This window comes from Anolis sagrei, chromosome 2, assembly GCF_037176765.1.
Source record: "Anolis sagrei isolate rAnoSag1 chromosome 2, rAnoSag1.mat, whole genome shotgun sequence".
In the NCBI taxonomy this organism is placed as follows: Eukaryota; Metazoa; Chordata; class Lepidosauria; order Squamata; family Dactyloidae; genus Anolis; species Anolis sagrei.
This window is the reverse complement of record NC_090022.1, coordinates 2946409-2963358: the sequence shown is the minus strand read 5'-3', so window position 1 is coordinate 2963358 and position 16950 is coordinate 2946409. Positions and strand designations below refer to the sequence as shown.

The 16950-nt window shown below is 49.5% G+C and overlaps 1 protein-coding gene across 1 annotated transcript; it reads right to left on the bottom strand.

The window, feature by feature from the left end:
* Positions 1 to 7432: 7432 nt before the first annotated feature.
* Positions 7433 to 15475, bottom strand: LOC137095998 (zinc finger protein ZFP2-like). Its single transcript, XM_067463285.1, has 2 exons — positions 15419 to 15475; positions 7433 to 9823 (listed from the first exon to the last, which is right to left on the bottom strand). The coding sequence occupies exon 2, from the start codon at positions 9531 to 9533 to the stop codon at positions 8472 to 8474; it is 1062 nt and encodes a 353-aa protein (XP_067319386.1). The 5' UTR covers positions 9534 to 9823; positions 15419 to 15475; the 3' UTR covers positions 7433 to 8471.
* Between the last annotated feature and the right edge of the window lie 1475 nt (positions 15476 to 16950).

Below are 16950 nucleotides of genomic sequence, written 5' to 3'. Positions count from 1 at the left end.
TCTATCTATCTGTCTGTCTATTTATCTCTCTTGGTCTATCTATCTATCTTTCTGTCTATCTCTGTCTGTCTCTCTCTCTGTCTATCTATCTATATCTCTGTCCATCTTTCTCTCTATTTCTCTCTGTCTATCTCTCTGACCATCTTTCTCTCTGTCTATCTCTCTCTTTCTCTGTCTATCTCTCTGTCCATCTTTCTCTCTATCTGTCTATCTTTCTCTCTGTCTGTCTATCTCTCTCTGTCTATCTATCTATCTATCTATCTATCTATATCTCTGTCCATCTTTCTCTCTATTTATCTCTGTCTATCTCTCTGTCCATCTTTCTCTCTATCTGTCTATCTTTCTCTCTGTTTGTCTATCTATCTATCTGTCTATTTATCTCTCTCGGTCTATCTATCTATCTCTCTGTCTATCTTTCTGTCTACCTCTGTCTGTCTATCTATCTCTGTCTATCTCTCTCTCTGTCTATCTATCTATCTATATCTCTATCCATCTTTCTCTCTATTTATCTCTGTCTATCTCTCTGTCCATCTTTCTCTCTATCTGTCTATCTTTCTTTCTGTTTGTCTATCTATTTATCTCTCTCGGTCTATCTATCTATCTATCACTCTGTCTATCTATCTTTCTGTCTATCTATCTCTGTTTATCTCTCTCTCTGTCTATCTATCTATCTATCTATCTATCTATATCTCTGTCCATCTTTCTCTCTATTTATCTCTGTCTATGTCTCTGTCCATCTTTCTCTCTGTCTATCTTTCTCTCTGTTTGTCTATCTATCTGTCTATTTATCTCTCTCGGTCTATCTATCTATTTTTCTCTCCATCTATCTCTCTCTCGGTCTATCTATCTTTCTCTCTCTCTCTCTCTATCCATCTATCAATCTATGTGCTTGTCTGTATAGATGTGTGTTTGTGGGTGAGGGATTCCCAATTGGCTCCCTCTTCCAGAGCCCACGGCCACCCCCACTGGTGAGGGGCCCGGACCCAGCCTGGCAAGAGGACCCCCTCATCCCCACCCCCGGGACCCCCTTTGCCCCCAAGTGGGGTTTGTTTGGGAGGGAGCTGCAGGGCCTCCCCCCTCGCCCAGAGGGCACTGCAGAGCCCAGCCTGGCAGACGGGGAACCCAGACAGGGCGACAAGGGGAGGGGATGGAAGGGGGGCGAGGAAGGGGGTGAGGGGAGCGGCCTTCCTTCCTTCCTTCCTTCCTTCCTTCCTTCCTTCCTTCCTCTGGCGCCCTTTGGGGGCCTTTCCTGAGGGGAGCAGGCGGCAAGGGGAGGGTCGGAGGGAGGAGTGTCAGGGGCCCTTTCCCGGGGAGGAGGAGGCCACCCACTCTTCCGGGGCTGATTCCCAGGCTGAGCCCCACTCCCCAGCACAGGCCTCAGGCCTCCCTCCCTCCCTCCTTGGGCCTCCCCCTCCCCCTCTTCTCTGAGGGAATCCCAGGCCGAGGAAGAGGCCAGGCCGCCGAGCGAGGAGTCTCCGAAGAGCCTCCTGCTCCTCCCTCCCTCCTTCCTTCCCTCCCACACTCCCGTAGGCCTTCCTCCCCTCCCCTTCCACTCCACCTGGGAAGAAGCCTGGCTGCCTCTCCCTCCTTGGCTAGGCCCAACCGGAAGAAGCGCCGCTCTCTCTCACTTCCGCCCCCCCTTCCCTCTGTCAACAACGGCCTGGCCGTGACGTCACCCAGAAGCCCTACTTCCGCCCGGCGCTGTCATGGCGGGAGGAGGAGGCGCCCGTGCCCAAAGAGGGGCGGGGCTTGGCCTTAAAGGAGCCGCCGCGCTGCAGGAAGGAAGGAGGTTGGGAGGCAGACACAGGCTGCAGTTCCTGGCCTCTCTCTCTCTCCTTCCTGGCCCAGCCTGGGGAGGGGTCCCTGCGGAGGGGGGGAGGGAGGGAGGGAGAGGGGGGGCCGTGCTGGGGGGCCTAGCCGGGGAGGAGGACCAAGGGGAGGGCCAGGGCCCGGACAGGCTGTCTTGGGGAGATTCTGCTCCTCTCTCTCTCTCTCTCTCAGGCACAACATGCATCACTCCCTGGGTTGTTGCTGTGAATGTTTTTCCGGGCTGCTGCCTGGCCAGGTTCCAGAAGCACTCTCTCCTGACACTTCCCCTCCACCTCTCTCTGCCTAAAGGCATCCTCAGGGGTTGGGAGGGAGGGAGGCCTCTTGCAAACTGGGCGAGTGGGGTCCACATACATACATCCCTGTGGAGGGAGAGAGGAAGAACTCCCAACTGCCTGTTGGAGGCAAGCGTGGAGGTTTCCATTGACCACCTTCATTCGCACGGAATGGCCTTGCAGGTCCAAAGCCTGGCTGCTTCCTGCCCGGCTTGCCACAGATATATATATCAGCCCCACTGACCTACTTTCTCCTAGACCTCACCCCTCTGAGGCAGCTGTGCCGGACTGGATGAGGGCGAACCAATTGAAACTGGATCCAAACAAGACAGAGGGCCTTCTGGTCAGCCGTAAGGCCAAGCAGGGCACAGGGTGACAGCTTGTGCGGGACGGGGCGGTGCTCCCTCTGGAAGTGCAACTTTGTGGCAGGGCAGCTTTTGCACCATTCAAACTGGTGTGCCAGTTGCACCTGTACCTTGGGAAGTTGGACTTGGCCACAGTCACCCACGCTCTTGTCACATCCCAAATAGATTCCTGCTGACGGCGAGCGCAGCTGGTAGCCCCGCCTTTACATTAGTATGAACTGCAGCAGGGAGTTCCGCAGTTCCTGGGCCAAGCTTTTGGGGCCAACAGATGAAATGCGCCCCAGCCGCTAGCTCCAAGACCAGGAATGCCTGCAACTTCAGCTAACTTCCCCTCTCCCTTTACTTTGTATCTTTCCCCAATAAAGTACTTGAAACTTGAAACTTTCTATCTCCCCGCATGTTACTTTTGTATCCTTTCTTGGCTCACAACTCAATAACATCCCAATAAATCCCTTTCTGGGCTCCGGAGAGCCGTGAGCCCGCGGGAGGCGCCTCCAGGCGCCCCCCGGACCCCGAATCTGCGATCGATCAGACCGCGGATACAGAAACCGCCATTACAAACCCCGCTATCCACGAAAACACTTAACATGGCGGATCGCCGCCGTTCCAATTTTATATTTTTCTATGACTAATTCTAAGCCTGACTGTCATCTCCTTTCCCCCGTTTTGGCCTCCTCCTCCCGAGAAAAAAATTAGTTTTGTTTCCAGCATTTTGTCTTGCAGAGAAACAGCTGATTGTCAGTTGGCTGGGTTTTTCCGCTTCTCCGCGGCAGTGCTCGCTCCACGTTGATCCTGGCCGCCTGGGACCTGCGGCGGTCGCCCGCAGGAGCCCCGGGGAGGGGGCTAGGCGGGTCCCGGGCCTCGGTTGGGAGATGCAGTTTTCTGAAGGACATTGCCCCACACCTCTCCGCTTGGAAACCCTTTACGGACTCTTTTGCCCTTACTTATTGACTTGACGCCCTCTCATCATGGATTCCCTCTACGGACTCTGAACCAGACCCTTTGGCAGGAACAGCCGCCGCCTGCATGTGCGCCTTTGCCAGGAGGATCATGCTTCAAGCAGAAATGAATTGCTTTTATCAACTGTCATTGTCTCTAATAAACTTTGCTGGGTTGGGATGGGGATCCCTTTATGAAATATATGAAGAATATATAATATGTATAAGATGAAGTCTATGCAATGTACCCTTATCCTTTTCCCTACTTTTTCCCTCTGAACTTTGCCCCAATAAGAATGTGACCTGAGGTTACTGCCAAAGGAGGAAATCCCATTTCCTCAAAAAGTAAATCCATATTTGCATCTGCATGGCCGCAGTTGCTCTTATCTTGAAAATCCATTTTCAGAGCAGACAATGGACTTTCAGATAAGTCAACAGAAATTCCGGTAAAAAGATTATTAACTCAACTCATGGCATTTGTGTAGCTCCTTTGTGTCAGGGCCCCCCTGTTTACAGAGTTTTGAGATCCAAATGCCACCAATAGCCCCTTTTCATGTCTCTACACATCCTTAATCAAGAAATCAGGAAGCTCTTTGTCTCTCCCGTCTGCCACCCCTCGCTAAGAACAAAAGCTCTCAATCAGCTGGCGGAACGCCTCCCAGGCATTCCGCCCCCTCTGGGCTGTCAAACCATGTCCCGCCTCCTGGCCGCTGATTGGACAGTCTTCGGAGGCGCTATGGAAGCTCTGATTGGCCCCCTGGAGGCGACAGCGCCTGGCGATTGGAGGAGAGGCGGGACAAGCGGCCAAGCCTCCTCCCAGCTGTTCCGGGGCCAGCCAATCAGGACAAAGCAAGTTGACAGAAGGCGGGCGGGATTTTCAAACCGGGTTTTCTTTGTTTTGCCTGTATAAATATGCCTAAAAATCACTGTAGAACCATGCTTATGGTGGAAATATCCCTGTAACGCATCTGATCTCAGCTGAATCACAAATAAATGCTTCGGTCACTGGATACCTCTTCAGCCTGGTGAGAATAATTCTTAGTATTGTCGCGCTTTTCGATTGGCTTTCGCTGGCTGCTCACCAAGGTCTCAAGACCCCATTCGCGGTCTTCTGGGATCTCCCTGCAAGGGAGGGCCCCCCAAAAGAGCTCGATATCACTGCAATGCACTCCAGGTTGGGTTGCCTTTGAAGACTGTTCAGAAGCTCCAAAGAGTCCGGCGGGCGGCAGCGAGATGGCTTGCCAGTCTGCGACTGAGCACAATTCAAAGTGCTGGCTTTAGCCTAGAAAGCCCTTCTTAAGTCAGTGTTTCTCAACCTTCGTAATGCCGCCCGCAACCCCTTAATTCAGTTCCTCATGTGGTGGTGACCCCCAACCATCACATTGTTTTCGTTGCTACTTCCATAACTGTCATTTTGCTACTGTTATGAATCGTCATGTAAATATCTCCTATGCGGATATATTTTCATTCATTGGACCAAATGGGGCACAAATACCCAATACATCCAAATGGAGGGGTTTGGGGAGGGGAGTGGACTGATTTTGTCATTTGGGAGTTGCAGTTGCTGGGATTTATAGTTCACGTACAATCAAAGCATCCTTAACTTCACTAATGATGGAATTGAACCAAACTTGGCACACAGAACCCCCATGAACAACAGAAAATACTGGAAGGGTTTGGTGGGCATTGACCTTGAGTTTTGGAGTTGTAGTTCACTTACATCCAGAGAGCACTGTGGACTCAAACAATGATAGATCTGGACCAACCTTGGCACAAATATGCCATATGCCTAAATGTGAACACTGGTGGGGTTTGGGGAAAATAGGGCTTGACATTTGGGAGTTGTAGTTGCTGGGATTTATAGTTCACCTACAATCAAAGAGCATTCTGAACCCCACCAATAATAGAATTGTGCCAAACTTGCCACACAGAGACTGGAGGGATTTTGGATGAATTGACCATGATTTAGGGGAGATGTAGTTCACCTAGATCCAGAGAGTACTGTGAACCCAAACAACTATGCCAAAGGGATTCCAAAGACCATCAGAAATACGTGTTTTCTAATGGTCTTTGGTGGCCACTCCGAAACCCTCTCACGACCCTCTCCAGGGGTCCCGACCCCCAGGTTCAGAAACACTGCCTTAGGTCTTTCTGTGGGGAAAACGTTATGGGAGCTGGAGTCCAAAGAAATAACTTTGGACTAATAATGTAATAACACAGGAGTCTTTATCACATTTTGGACACTGTTATGCGCGTGCTATCCAAAAAAAGATGGTTCTCAACTGTGTTCAAAAGTAGGGGGCCCTGGCGCTTTGATTGATTGATTGATTGATTGATCGTGCCAGGGCAACCTGTCAGTTATATGTCTGGGGGACATGAGAGAAGCCTCCTCGCAGGATTGCAAGACATCCAGGCGTCCCCTGGGCAACGTCTTCGTAGACGGCTGATTCTCTCGCCACAGAAGCGACCAGCATGCAAGCAGGTGCTTCGATTCTAAAGTCACTTCTGGATTTTTGCATAAAACATTCAAAACTTTCCAAAACTTCAGAAGTGATTCATTAATGGCCGATGTGCGTGCGCAATAGGGGGAAAATGGCAGAATGTGGGGGGAACTTGAGGGGCTTCTCTCTCCCTCGTTCTTGAGCGATCCTGATGAAACAGTAGTACAACACATCCTCCGCTGTTAGCATACCACATTTCAGAATGTTTAGATGATACGCTGAATTTTAGGAATTTTAAAAAAGAATTTAGGAAATACATTAAAAACAAAAGAGCAACCACAGACCTCACTACCTCTGAGGATGCTTGCCATAGATGCAGGCGAATGCCTCTAGAACATGGCCATATAGCCCGAAAAAACCCACAAGAACCTAGTGATTCCAGCCATGAAAGCCTTCGACAATACAAAGAGCAACCTCCTTGAATTGTTTAGGGAATGACATAAGGTAACGGGATCCGTCCCCCCAACTTCCAGGCATATTCATACATCTACCCATTTATGGTAATTTTGCAACGTTCCTCTCTCATATTAACCAAAAGAAGAAACCAATTATCCACCAATTCCTCATTTTCATAGATTCCTACAGTTGGAGGAAAACCCCAAGGACCATCTGGTCCAACTTCCTTCTTCCTGGCAGAAGGGGGCACCACCACAACCACTGACAGTTGGCCAATTGGCCATGGACTAGGGAATGATGGGAGTTATAGCACTTGGAACCCGTTTGGATGTCAAAAACACCCGAATTTACTTCCGACATCTGAAAGATCCCAATGGAAACAGACATGCTTAGTTAATATATAACTGATCAGAAGTGACAAGTACATTTTAAAGTAGTGGCAGATATTCAATGCACATTTTCCTTGTTTCTTTCTAAATCTTCAACAGGGATTCCCAAACTGGATTCCTTCAGGATTTCTTGGACTCCAACACCCAAAAGCCTCAGCTGCCTTGGTCCAAGATCAGGGATTTTGGGACACGGAGTCCCCAGGAGGTGGAAGGCCAGGCCTTGGGAAGGGAGGCTCCTGAGATGGGACAATGCTTCCATGGCAGAACAGCTCTTCCCACCAGGAAATGCTTCCTACAGTTTAGGTGGAAGGTTCTTTCCTGCAACGTGAATCAGTTGTGTCATATCTTAGTCTCCAGAGCAGCAGGAACAACTGGCCCTTTTCTCCTCAATGGGACATCCTTCCAAATATTGGCTCTCCTGTCCTCTCGGCCTTTTTCCTCCTCCAAACTAAACATCCCCAGCTCCCTCAGCCATTCCCTATCGCCCTTCTCTGGAGAGATTCTAGCGTCTCAAAATCTTGCTGGAATGGTGCTGCCCAGAACAGAACGCAGGGTGATTCCAGGGGAGGCCTGATCCACGTCTAGAAGAGAGTCCACGGAAACTTCCACTAAAACCCTCACGCTCCCACTGGGACAGCCTAAAATCACACTGGCTTTTTAAACTGATGTAGCACACCTTATTTTTATTTTAAAAAAGACAATTTTTATCCAAAGACAAAAACCAAAAACAAAGCGTGTTGATACAAATTACAAATTTGGTCTTTAATGTTCTTTACACAAATTATAATTTTGGTACTTTTCTTAAAAAGTCCTACATTCTTTGTCTTCCATTCTCTGCAGTTAGGGAGATGTGCTGTGTCTCCTCATGGACCCTTGGCCATTAAACAGTACAAAACAACCAGTATCTATGGATCAATGTGTTAAGTTGTTCAATAGCTCAATCAATTATAACACTGAATTACACAATGCATACATTACATACAATAAGATTATTATTGTCTCAACACCATGGGCAAAATCTATATAAACATCAATTATTCAATCAAGAAAAACATCTATAACAAACATTAAGCAATAAGTTCTCATTCTCAACATGCTGTGAGTTCTCAACCAGAAGACAGTCCAGAATTTATAATCAACTATTGAGGATTCAACAAAGTCCAGAAAAGGGTGACAGGTACATGGCTAGAGGCCAAAATTCTAACCGAGGGGCAACAGAGCCAAGACGGGAGACGAGGGTATGAAGAGATGACCTTCTCTGCTCCCAAAGAGCTCTTCTTCTTCAGAACCCCTTTCTCCAGAGATCTCAGCTGCTGCTCCTTTCAACAAACCTCCACAGATCATCCTAGAAGCCTGTGACGGGTTTCTTATGGAGGAGGCGAGGGGAACCCCTTCGGAGCTTGCTGCAATACGGAGAAAAATCCTCTTCTAAGTGAGACCTGCTCCCAGTAGCCCCCGACCAAGGCCACACAAACTAGTCCATGGTAGAGAGAGAGAGAGAGAGAGAGAGAGAGAGAGAGAGAGAGACAGGTGCCAGCCTTCCTCTTTCCTTCCAATATTTTTTGAAAGAGAGCTCAGAAACTGAAAGGCATGTCTCCTCTAGCGGCGCATGAGTTCAGTGATGTTTATTGTATGCTGAACATCCTCTAAAGCTCTTCCCACATTCCGTGCATTTATATGGCTTCTCTATTATGTGGCTCCTTGGAAAGCAATGTAGATAGATTTGGAAGGAATTGAGATAGTTACTCTGCCTGAAACTTTCTCCACATTCTATGCACTTCTATGGCTTCTGTACTGGGTGAGTCATTTGGTGGGAATGTAGAGTGCCACTGCGACTGAAGCACTTTCCACATTCCATACATTTATGTGGCTTCTCCCCTGTGTGGATCCTTTGATGGGACCGTAGAGTGCCACTCAGACTGAAGCTCTTTCCACATTCCATACATTTATACGGCTTCTCCCCTGTGTGGATCCGTTGATGGGACCGTAGATAGCCACTCTGACTGAAGCTCTTTCCACATTCCACGCATTTATGTGGCTTCTCCCCTGTGTGGGTCCTTTGATGGGACCGTAGAGTGCCACTCAGACTGAAGCTCTTTCCACATTCCATACATTTATATGGCTTCTCCCCTGTGTGGATCCTTTGATGGGAACATAGGATGTCTCTGCGACTGAAGCTTTCTCCACATTCCATACATTTATATGGCTTCTCCCCTGTGTGGATCCTTTGATGGGAACGCAGACGTTCTCTACGACTGAAGCTTTCTCCACATTCCACGCATTTGTGTGGCTTCTCCCCAGTGTGCGTCCTTTGATGGGAACGTAGAGTGCCACTCTCACTGAAGCTTTCTCCACATTCCATACATTTATATGGCTGCTCCCCTGTGTGGATCCTTTGATGGGAACGTAGAGTGCCACTCTCACTGAAGCTTTCTCCACATTTCATACATTTATACGGCTTCTCCCCTGTGTGCTTCCTTTGATGGGAACGCAGACTATCTCCACGACTGAAGCTCTTTCCACATTCCATACATTTATATGGCTTCTCCCCTGTGTGCTTCCTTTGATGGGAACGCAGACCATCTCCACGACTGAAGCTTTCTCCACATTCCACGCATTTATATGGCTTCTCCCCTGTGTGGGTCCTTTGATGGGACCGTAGATGGCCACTCTGACTGAAGCATTTTCCACATTCCATGCATTTATATGGCTTCTCCCCTGTGTGGGTCCGTTCATGTACAGTAAGATTACGTTCGCAATCAAATTGTTTTCCACACTCCATACACTGATGTAACTTCTTCCCTGTGTCTGACCTAGGATAGGAAGGTAGAGTGTTTGCCATTCTTTTACATTTAGAATTCAAATATGATGCCAGGGGTTCACAGATATAACCTCCTGAACAGCAGTTTTTGTATTGCTGTAGCCTTCTGCTTGGTTTCCCAAGCCTCTCTTTCTACAGCAAAATCTTATTTCCTCCCTTAACTGCCCAGGAATGTAGCCTCAAAAATATTTCTCTAGTACTTATTTTTTCTTGTTGTCATTGCTGTGTATCTTGAAGTCACTTTGAACTTACAGCACTCCTCAGGCAAAGCTCTCACAAGGCATTATTCGCAGAACTTGTTCCGAAGTTACCTGCCAGAGAAATGAGAGGAAAATCTCTTCAGCAGTTGAACAGAGAAAGATCTCATGGAACACGAAGAGGAAGTCTAGTGCTGTAGCAAACCAAGGGGAAGAGGGAAGCTGCCCATTGCCAGGTGACACTTGCCCAACTACGAACAATCCTTCCTCAGGTACAAAGGGAACTGGCACAAAGATTCTCTGTGTGTGATTTCTTACACTGCCAGGTGTTCAGGGAGGGGCCTTTCGAATCCTCAGCCAGGGGGGTCCTGGGCCTCTCTCAACTACAAACTCCAGAGTCCTGCAGGAAACAGACACAGGACTTCAAAGGGGAAGCACTCTCTTCTCCTCCTTGGAAGGCCAGACTCATAACTTTTCTGAGGCTGCAGGGATTCTTCCTCCGCGTGGCTTTTTGGGCCTTCTCCTTTTGAGTCCACCCTCCCCTCCTGTCTTTGCAGGCCCCTCTGCCCTCCTCTTCCTGCCTCCCGAAGGCACTGACATCCTTCCCGCCCTGCCTTTGCTCATGAATGGGGAGCGGTGGATGTGTTGCAGCCACCCCAGGCTTCACAGATTACCTCCAGCTCCGCAATGTGGTGTGTCTGTTTTAAAAAATGTGTTTCTTTAAAACATGATGTCATGAAATCTACCTTTGAGACGACAGGGCCGAAGCCTGCATGACAGTGGCTGTCATCTTGGAAGGCAGGCAGAGCAGGAGGAGGAGTCAAGCCGACTCCTGATTGGGGATAGCAATTGGGGGAGGAGTCGGTAGAGAGAAAGAAAATAAGCTGTCAGCTTTTGACAGAGAGGGAGAAGTGTCTTAACATCAGACAGGGAAAGAAGTGATTTTTAGGAGAGGAAGCTAGATAGAGCAGGGATCTGACAGAAAAGGAAGAGCTTTTAGTGAGCCTTAAGTTTAGGGAATAGGCTGAGACAAAAGACTAGGATTTTACTGTGTTGTTAGGGCCAGTAAAAGAAAGATTTGTCTCCTTATACTAGGGACAGTATAGGGGAGCTTATTGCCCTGTGCAGACAGGAGTCTGTTCTCAAGTGATACTGTGTCTAAAGATAGAACAGTATGTTTAAGGAGTCTCACAGTTGTTAAAAGCTTTTCTGTCAGGGGAACTATTTGTTTAAGTAACCAAGTTTCTGCAACTGAATCACGCTTCTGTACCACTCAATTCTATGAGTTGTTGTTAATATAAAGTTCAATAAACCATTTCTAGTTAACTTTTAACTGGTGTATGCCTCAATCTATCCATTTCCTCAGAACTCACTCTGTCAAACCCATTTTAAGTCCAGTCATCCAGTGAGGAAGCCATAGAAGAATCAAGAGCTCAAACACCCCTTACCTATAACACATTCACACCTTTGGTTCCTCAGGCCAATAATTCTGAGGTGGTGGCGGCTTATACTACCAAGAACATTCGGTCATCTATAATATTTTATTCTCCCTTGCCTTGAGGTGGCAGAGGTGAGATTGATTTGTTTGTTCCCCCCTGCCCAGATATCCTTTAAATTCGCTATACATGAGCTTGTGTTCCCGAAACACAATTGTTTAGGTATTACTGTTTTAAACATTTCTTATTAATGGTTTATGAGTTGTAATTCATTTGAAAGGAAAGGGATGAGAATGTAGACCTGGAGTCTGGAATTGAATCAACCTCTGCACCAGGTGGGCTTTGGAGAGGAGGGCATCCCATCATGGGGAGACCGCAGAAGAGAAGGCCCTCCTGGTTTCCGTGGGTGCTCATATTTATACAGACTTCATGTCCATGTAACACTGCTTTTATCTGCACCCTCATTTTTTATACATCCTTTACTGAAAAGGGGGGGGGGGAGAAAAAATGGGGGAAGGTAAGTGACCTCTGGTCTCTCCCAATCTCGTCACAAAGAAAGCTAAAATCATACGCTTCACCTTCTAGACCTCTCTATATTTACTCTTTTCTCATATTAAAATTATATTTTCCTGTTCAATCCTTTTTCCAGAAATCATTTCCTCCCTTCTGATGTCCCTTAACAGTATTGTAAGAAGTTTTATGAATAGAAGAGGCGAGAGCGGGCATCCCTGCGGGGTCCCTGTTTGAATTTCCCATGGCTTGCCTAGGCTTCCATTTGCAATCCCTTGTGCCGTCTGTCTAGTGCAGTGGCTCCCAACCTTTTTTGGGACCAGGGGCCACTTTGGCCAGGGACCCCTCTCCAACATTAGGACCCAAAGGGTTACGAATCAGCTTTTGGTCAACATTAGATTTGGTTTGGTTATTTGGGGTGCTGATTCAGAAAACTGCACTGGAGAGAACACCTCAGCTCTACTTTCTGACACAGAACAACATATGCCACCCAGGATTCACCATCTGCTTGTCACAAAAAATATAACGTGCAGATTTGATATGATATATAGTTTGAATGGAAGTGAATGAAAGAATGAATGAATGAGAGTTAATAATTCGTGTCTGTTACCGAGGGCAACAGACACGGTGGCTCTGGAACGTCCCCTCTCAAGTAGCCGAGCCAAACCTGCTCCTTGGCAGCCATGAAGCAAATGAAGAGAAGAGTCAAGTGCGTGTGGCATTCAGAGCCTAGCAAGTCAAATCCACAAGGTCTAGATACTAAACTGAATTAAATACAGAATTCTTAAAAAGGAATCGGTTGAACCTGGCTCAATCCCTCTTTAAGGGGCTCAAAATGGGGGACAAATGTCAGGAACTAAAGGAAAGGGATGGTTCCCAGAGCGAAGCGCAAACAAGGCTGACTGTCATAGAATCAAAGAGTGGGAAGAGACCTTCTGGGCCATTATCCAGTCCAACCCCATTCTGCCAAGAAGCAGGAATATTGCATTCAAATCACCCCTGACAGATGGCTATCCAGCCCCTGTTTAAAAGCGTCCAAAGAAGGAGCCTCCACCACACTCCGGGGCAGAGAGTTCCACTGCTGAACAGCTCTCATAGTCAGGAAGTTCTTCCTCATGTTTATTTATTTATTTATTTACCTTACTTATATACTGCTGTTCTCAGCCCGAAGGCGACTCACAGCGGTTCACAACAAATGTGAACAGCAAAAATTCAGTGCTACAGTATAGAAACAGTTAACAACCTAACACATTACACAATTAATAAACAGTTACTACAATACCCATTCACTGTCGTCTCATCATCAAAAACATGTTCCAGATTCGTCATCCATTGTTCCATTCCAGTGTTCATTAACTAATTACTCGAACGCCTGCTCAAACAGCCAGGTCTTCACTTTTTTGCGGAATACCATTAGAGATGGTGCTAGTCTAATGTCCGTAGGAAGGGTGTTCCACAACTGAGGAGCCACCACCGAGAAGGCCCTATCTCTCATCCCCGCCAGCCGTGCCTGTGAGGCAGGCGGGATCGAGAGCAGGGTCTCCCCGGAAGATCTCAAAGTCCTGGTGGGTTCATAGGCAGAGATGAGGTCGGATAGGTAGCTTGGGCCGGAACCGTTTAGGGCTTTAAAGGCCAACGCCAGCACTTTGAATTCAGCCCGGTAGCACATCGGTAGCCAGTGGAGTTGGCGCAACAGGGGGGTTGTATGCTCCCTGCGCTCCGCTCCTGTTAAAATCATGGCTGCTGAGCGTTGGACTGGTTGGAGCTTCCGAGCTGTCTTCGAAGGCAACCCCACGTAGAGAGCGTTGCAGTAGTCTAAACGGGATGTAACCAGAGCGTGGACTACCATGGTCAAGTCAGACTTCCCAAGGTACAGGCGCAGCTGGCACACAAGCTTTAGCTGTGCAAATGCTCCCCTGGTCACCGCCGAAACCTGGGGTTCCAGGCTCAACGATGAGTCCAGGGTCACACCCAAGCTGCGAACCTGCGTCTTCAGGGGGAGTGCGGCCCCATCCAACACAGACTGTAATCCTATGCCCTGTTCGGCCTTGCGACTGACCAGGAGCACCTCTGTCTTGTCTGGATTCAATTTCAATTTGTTTGCCCTCATCCAGACCGTCACAGCGGCCAAGCACCAGTTCAGGACCTGGACAGCCTCCTTAGTAACAGGTGGAAAGGAGTGACAGAGTTGGACATCATCCGCGTACAGATGACACCGTACCCCGAAACTCCGGATGATCTCCCCCAGCGGCTTCATGTAGATGTTAAACAATATGGGAAACAATATTGAGCCCTGAGGAACACCACAAGACAATGGTTGTGGGGGTGAACAGGTGTCCCCCAACAACACCTTCTGAGATCGACCCTCTAGGAATGACCGGAGCCACTGCAAAACAGTACTTCCAAGGCCCATCCCCGCGAGGCGTCCCAGAAGAATACCATGGTCGACGGTATCGAAGGCCGCTGAGAGGTCAAGCAGCACCAACAGGGACACATTCCCCCTGTCGAGCTCCCGGCGCAGATCATCCACCAAGGCGTCCAAGGCTGTCTCGGCACCATGTCCCGGCCTAAAGCCAGACTGTGCCGGGTCTAGATAATCTGTGTCTACCAAGAATACCTGGAGTTGTGAGGCCACCACACGTTCCAAGACTTTGCCCAAGAAGGGGAGATTGGAAACTGGCCAATACTTGACGAATTTAGTGGGGTCCAGTGATGGTTTCTTCAACAGCAGTTTTATTATAGCTTGTTTTAAGCTCGCTGGAATCTTGCCTTCCCGAAGGGAAGCATTAACCACCACCTTAATCCACTTAAGGGAGGAAGGGGGAGAAGGGAAGAAAGGGAGGAAGGAAGGAAGAGAGGAAGGAAGGGATGAAGCGTGTAATGAAGTAAGGAAGGGGTGAGAGAAGGAAGAAAGGGAGGAAGGAAGGGCGCAAGAAAGGAAGAGAGGAAGGAAGGGATGAAGCGTGGAATGAAGTAAGGAAGGGGTGAGAGAAGGAAGAAAGGGAGGAAGGAAGGGAGCAAGAAAGGAAGAGAGGAAGGAAGGGATGAAGCGTGGAATGAAGTAAGGAAGGGGTGAGAGAAGGAAGAAAGGTATGAAGGAAGGAGGGAGGGAGAGGAGGGAGAAAGGGAGGAAGAGAAGGAAAGGAGAAGAAGGGAAGGAGGAAGGGGAAAAAGAAAGGGAAGAGTTAAGGGAAGAAACGGAGGGAGACGGCAATGACAGTCGTAGCCCACGCCTCCCTCGCAGGGCCCCTGCCTTCCCTAAAGCCCACTCTGGAAGGAAGGAAAGGAGCCCCTTCCAAAGGAGTGTGTGGCCAGCCCGGAGTTCCCTTGACACACACACACACACACACACACACACACACACCCTTGCCTGCCTGCCTGTCCATCTCTCTCTCTCTCTCTCTCTCTCTCTCTGCCTGCCTGGAGGTGTGTTTGTGGGCGGGGGATTCCCGACTGGCTCCTCCTCCCTCCCGAGGAGGGGGCCCCCCTTCCTTCCTTCCTTCCTTCCTTCCTTCCTTCCTTCCTTCCTTCCAAGGCGGATTCCCAGGCTGATCCCACTCCCCAGCACAGGCCTCCTTGGGCCTCCCTCCCTCCCTCCTTGGGCCTACCTCTACCTCTTCTTCTCTGAGGGAATCCCGGGAGGAGGCCCATCCACGAGCAGGCCGCGGAGGAGTCCCCGAAGCGTCTCCTGCTCCTCCCTCCTTCCTTTCCTCCCACACTCCCTCCCCTTCCACTCCCACGCGGGAGGATCCCACTAATCCACCTGGGAAGAAGAAGCCTGGCTGCCTCTCCGTCAGCTAGCCCCCACCGGAAGAAGCGCCGCTCTCACTTCCGCCCCCCCCCCCGTTCCCTCGGTCTCCAATGGCCTGGCCGTGACGTCACCCAGAAGCTCTACTTCCGCCCGGCTCTGTCATGGCGGGAGGGGGCGTGTGTGCCCAAAGAGGGGCGGGGCTTGGCCTTAAAGGAGCCGCACTGCAGGAAGGAAGGAGGCGGGGAGGCAGAGCTAGGCTGCAGTTCCTCCTCCCGAAGGGGCCTGGCCTCTCTCTCCTTCCTGGCCCAGCCTGGGAAGGGAGGGAGGGGTCCCTGCGGAGGGAGAGGGGGGGAGGGCTGGGGGGGGCCAAGGGAAGGGCCAGGGCCCGGACAGGCTGTCTTGGGAACTCAGGGAGGGAGGCTTTTCTCTCTCTCTCTCTCTCTCTTTCTCTGGGAGGCCAATGGTAAAGAGACTCTCACAGGCACAACATGCATCCCTGGGTTGTTGCTATGAATGGTATTCTGGGCTGCCTGGCCAGGTTCCAGAAGCACTCTCTCCTGACCTTTTCCCTGCATCTCTCTCTGGCTGAAGGCATCCTCAGAGGTTGGGAAGGAGGCCTGTTGCAATCTGGGCGAGTGGGGTCTACATACATCCCTGTGGAGGGATACCCAGGTGGGAGAAAGAAAGAACTCTTGTCTGTTGGAATTGACCACCTTCATTAGCATTGAATGGCCTTGCAGGTCCAAAGCCTGGCTGCTTCCAGCCTGGCTTCCCACAGATCTATGAACCCCACTTGCCTGCTTTCCTACAGGCCTCACCCCTCTGAGGATGCCTGCCATAGAGAGGTGTGGGTGGGAATGCTTCTGGAACACGGCCACGCAGCCCAGAAGACTCACAGCGACCCAGTGATTCCGGCCCTGAAAACCTTCAACAACAAAATGCAGAATATCAATGGCTGTTAATGTGAAAAGTCAGTGAATGCAAAACCCAGAGACTCCGTGGCCAGGACTGGGGTTTCCTCTGGATGAGAAGAGGCCTCTCCCTTTCCAGGAGACCTTCTCTCGTGGCCTGGCCAGGCTCTGAGTGCTCAGGAGGCGAGGAAGGGGATGCGGGGAGAGACCCAGGGCCCAGAGTTCCACTCTTTTGAAGTCCCTGAAAGCCTCGGGAGGAGATACCTGGCAAGGGAACCCCAAACCTTCCATAAATGTATTGAATTATATTTTGGGGCCTGCTGTATTCAGAGTGTCTCAAATGTATGGTGAAGGCCCCTGGTCCCCTTCCCTTCTATGTACATCCAACTCTGGGAACGGAGAGTCCTCTACCCTCAGTAAACATCCCTCTAGCGCTCTCCCAGCCTAGACATGGAATCCCTTTTGTGTGTGAGTGACAGATAGACAATCCCTTTATCAATTGGGCTGTTTTGCACTGTTTACCTGGCCAGGTGTGTCCAGAGTTCTAGGATTCCCACAGATGAAAAGGCTAAGCAAAGATGAATAAATGAGCCTTTCAAATGGGTAAGTGACCTTCTTGATGTGTAGCATGAT

Bases quoted from the DNA above. Each gene is read 5' to 3' on its own strand.
- LOC137095998 (XM_067463285.1), bottom strand. From the start codon at position 9,533: ATGGCAAACACTCTACCTTCCTATCCTAGGTCAGACACAGGGAAGAAG.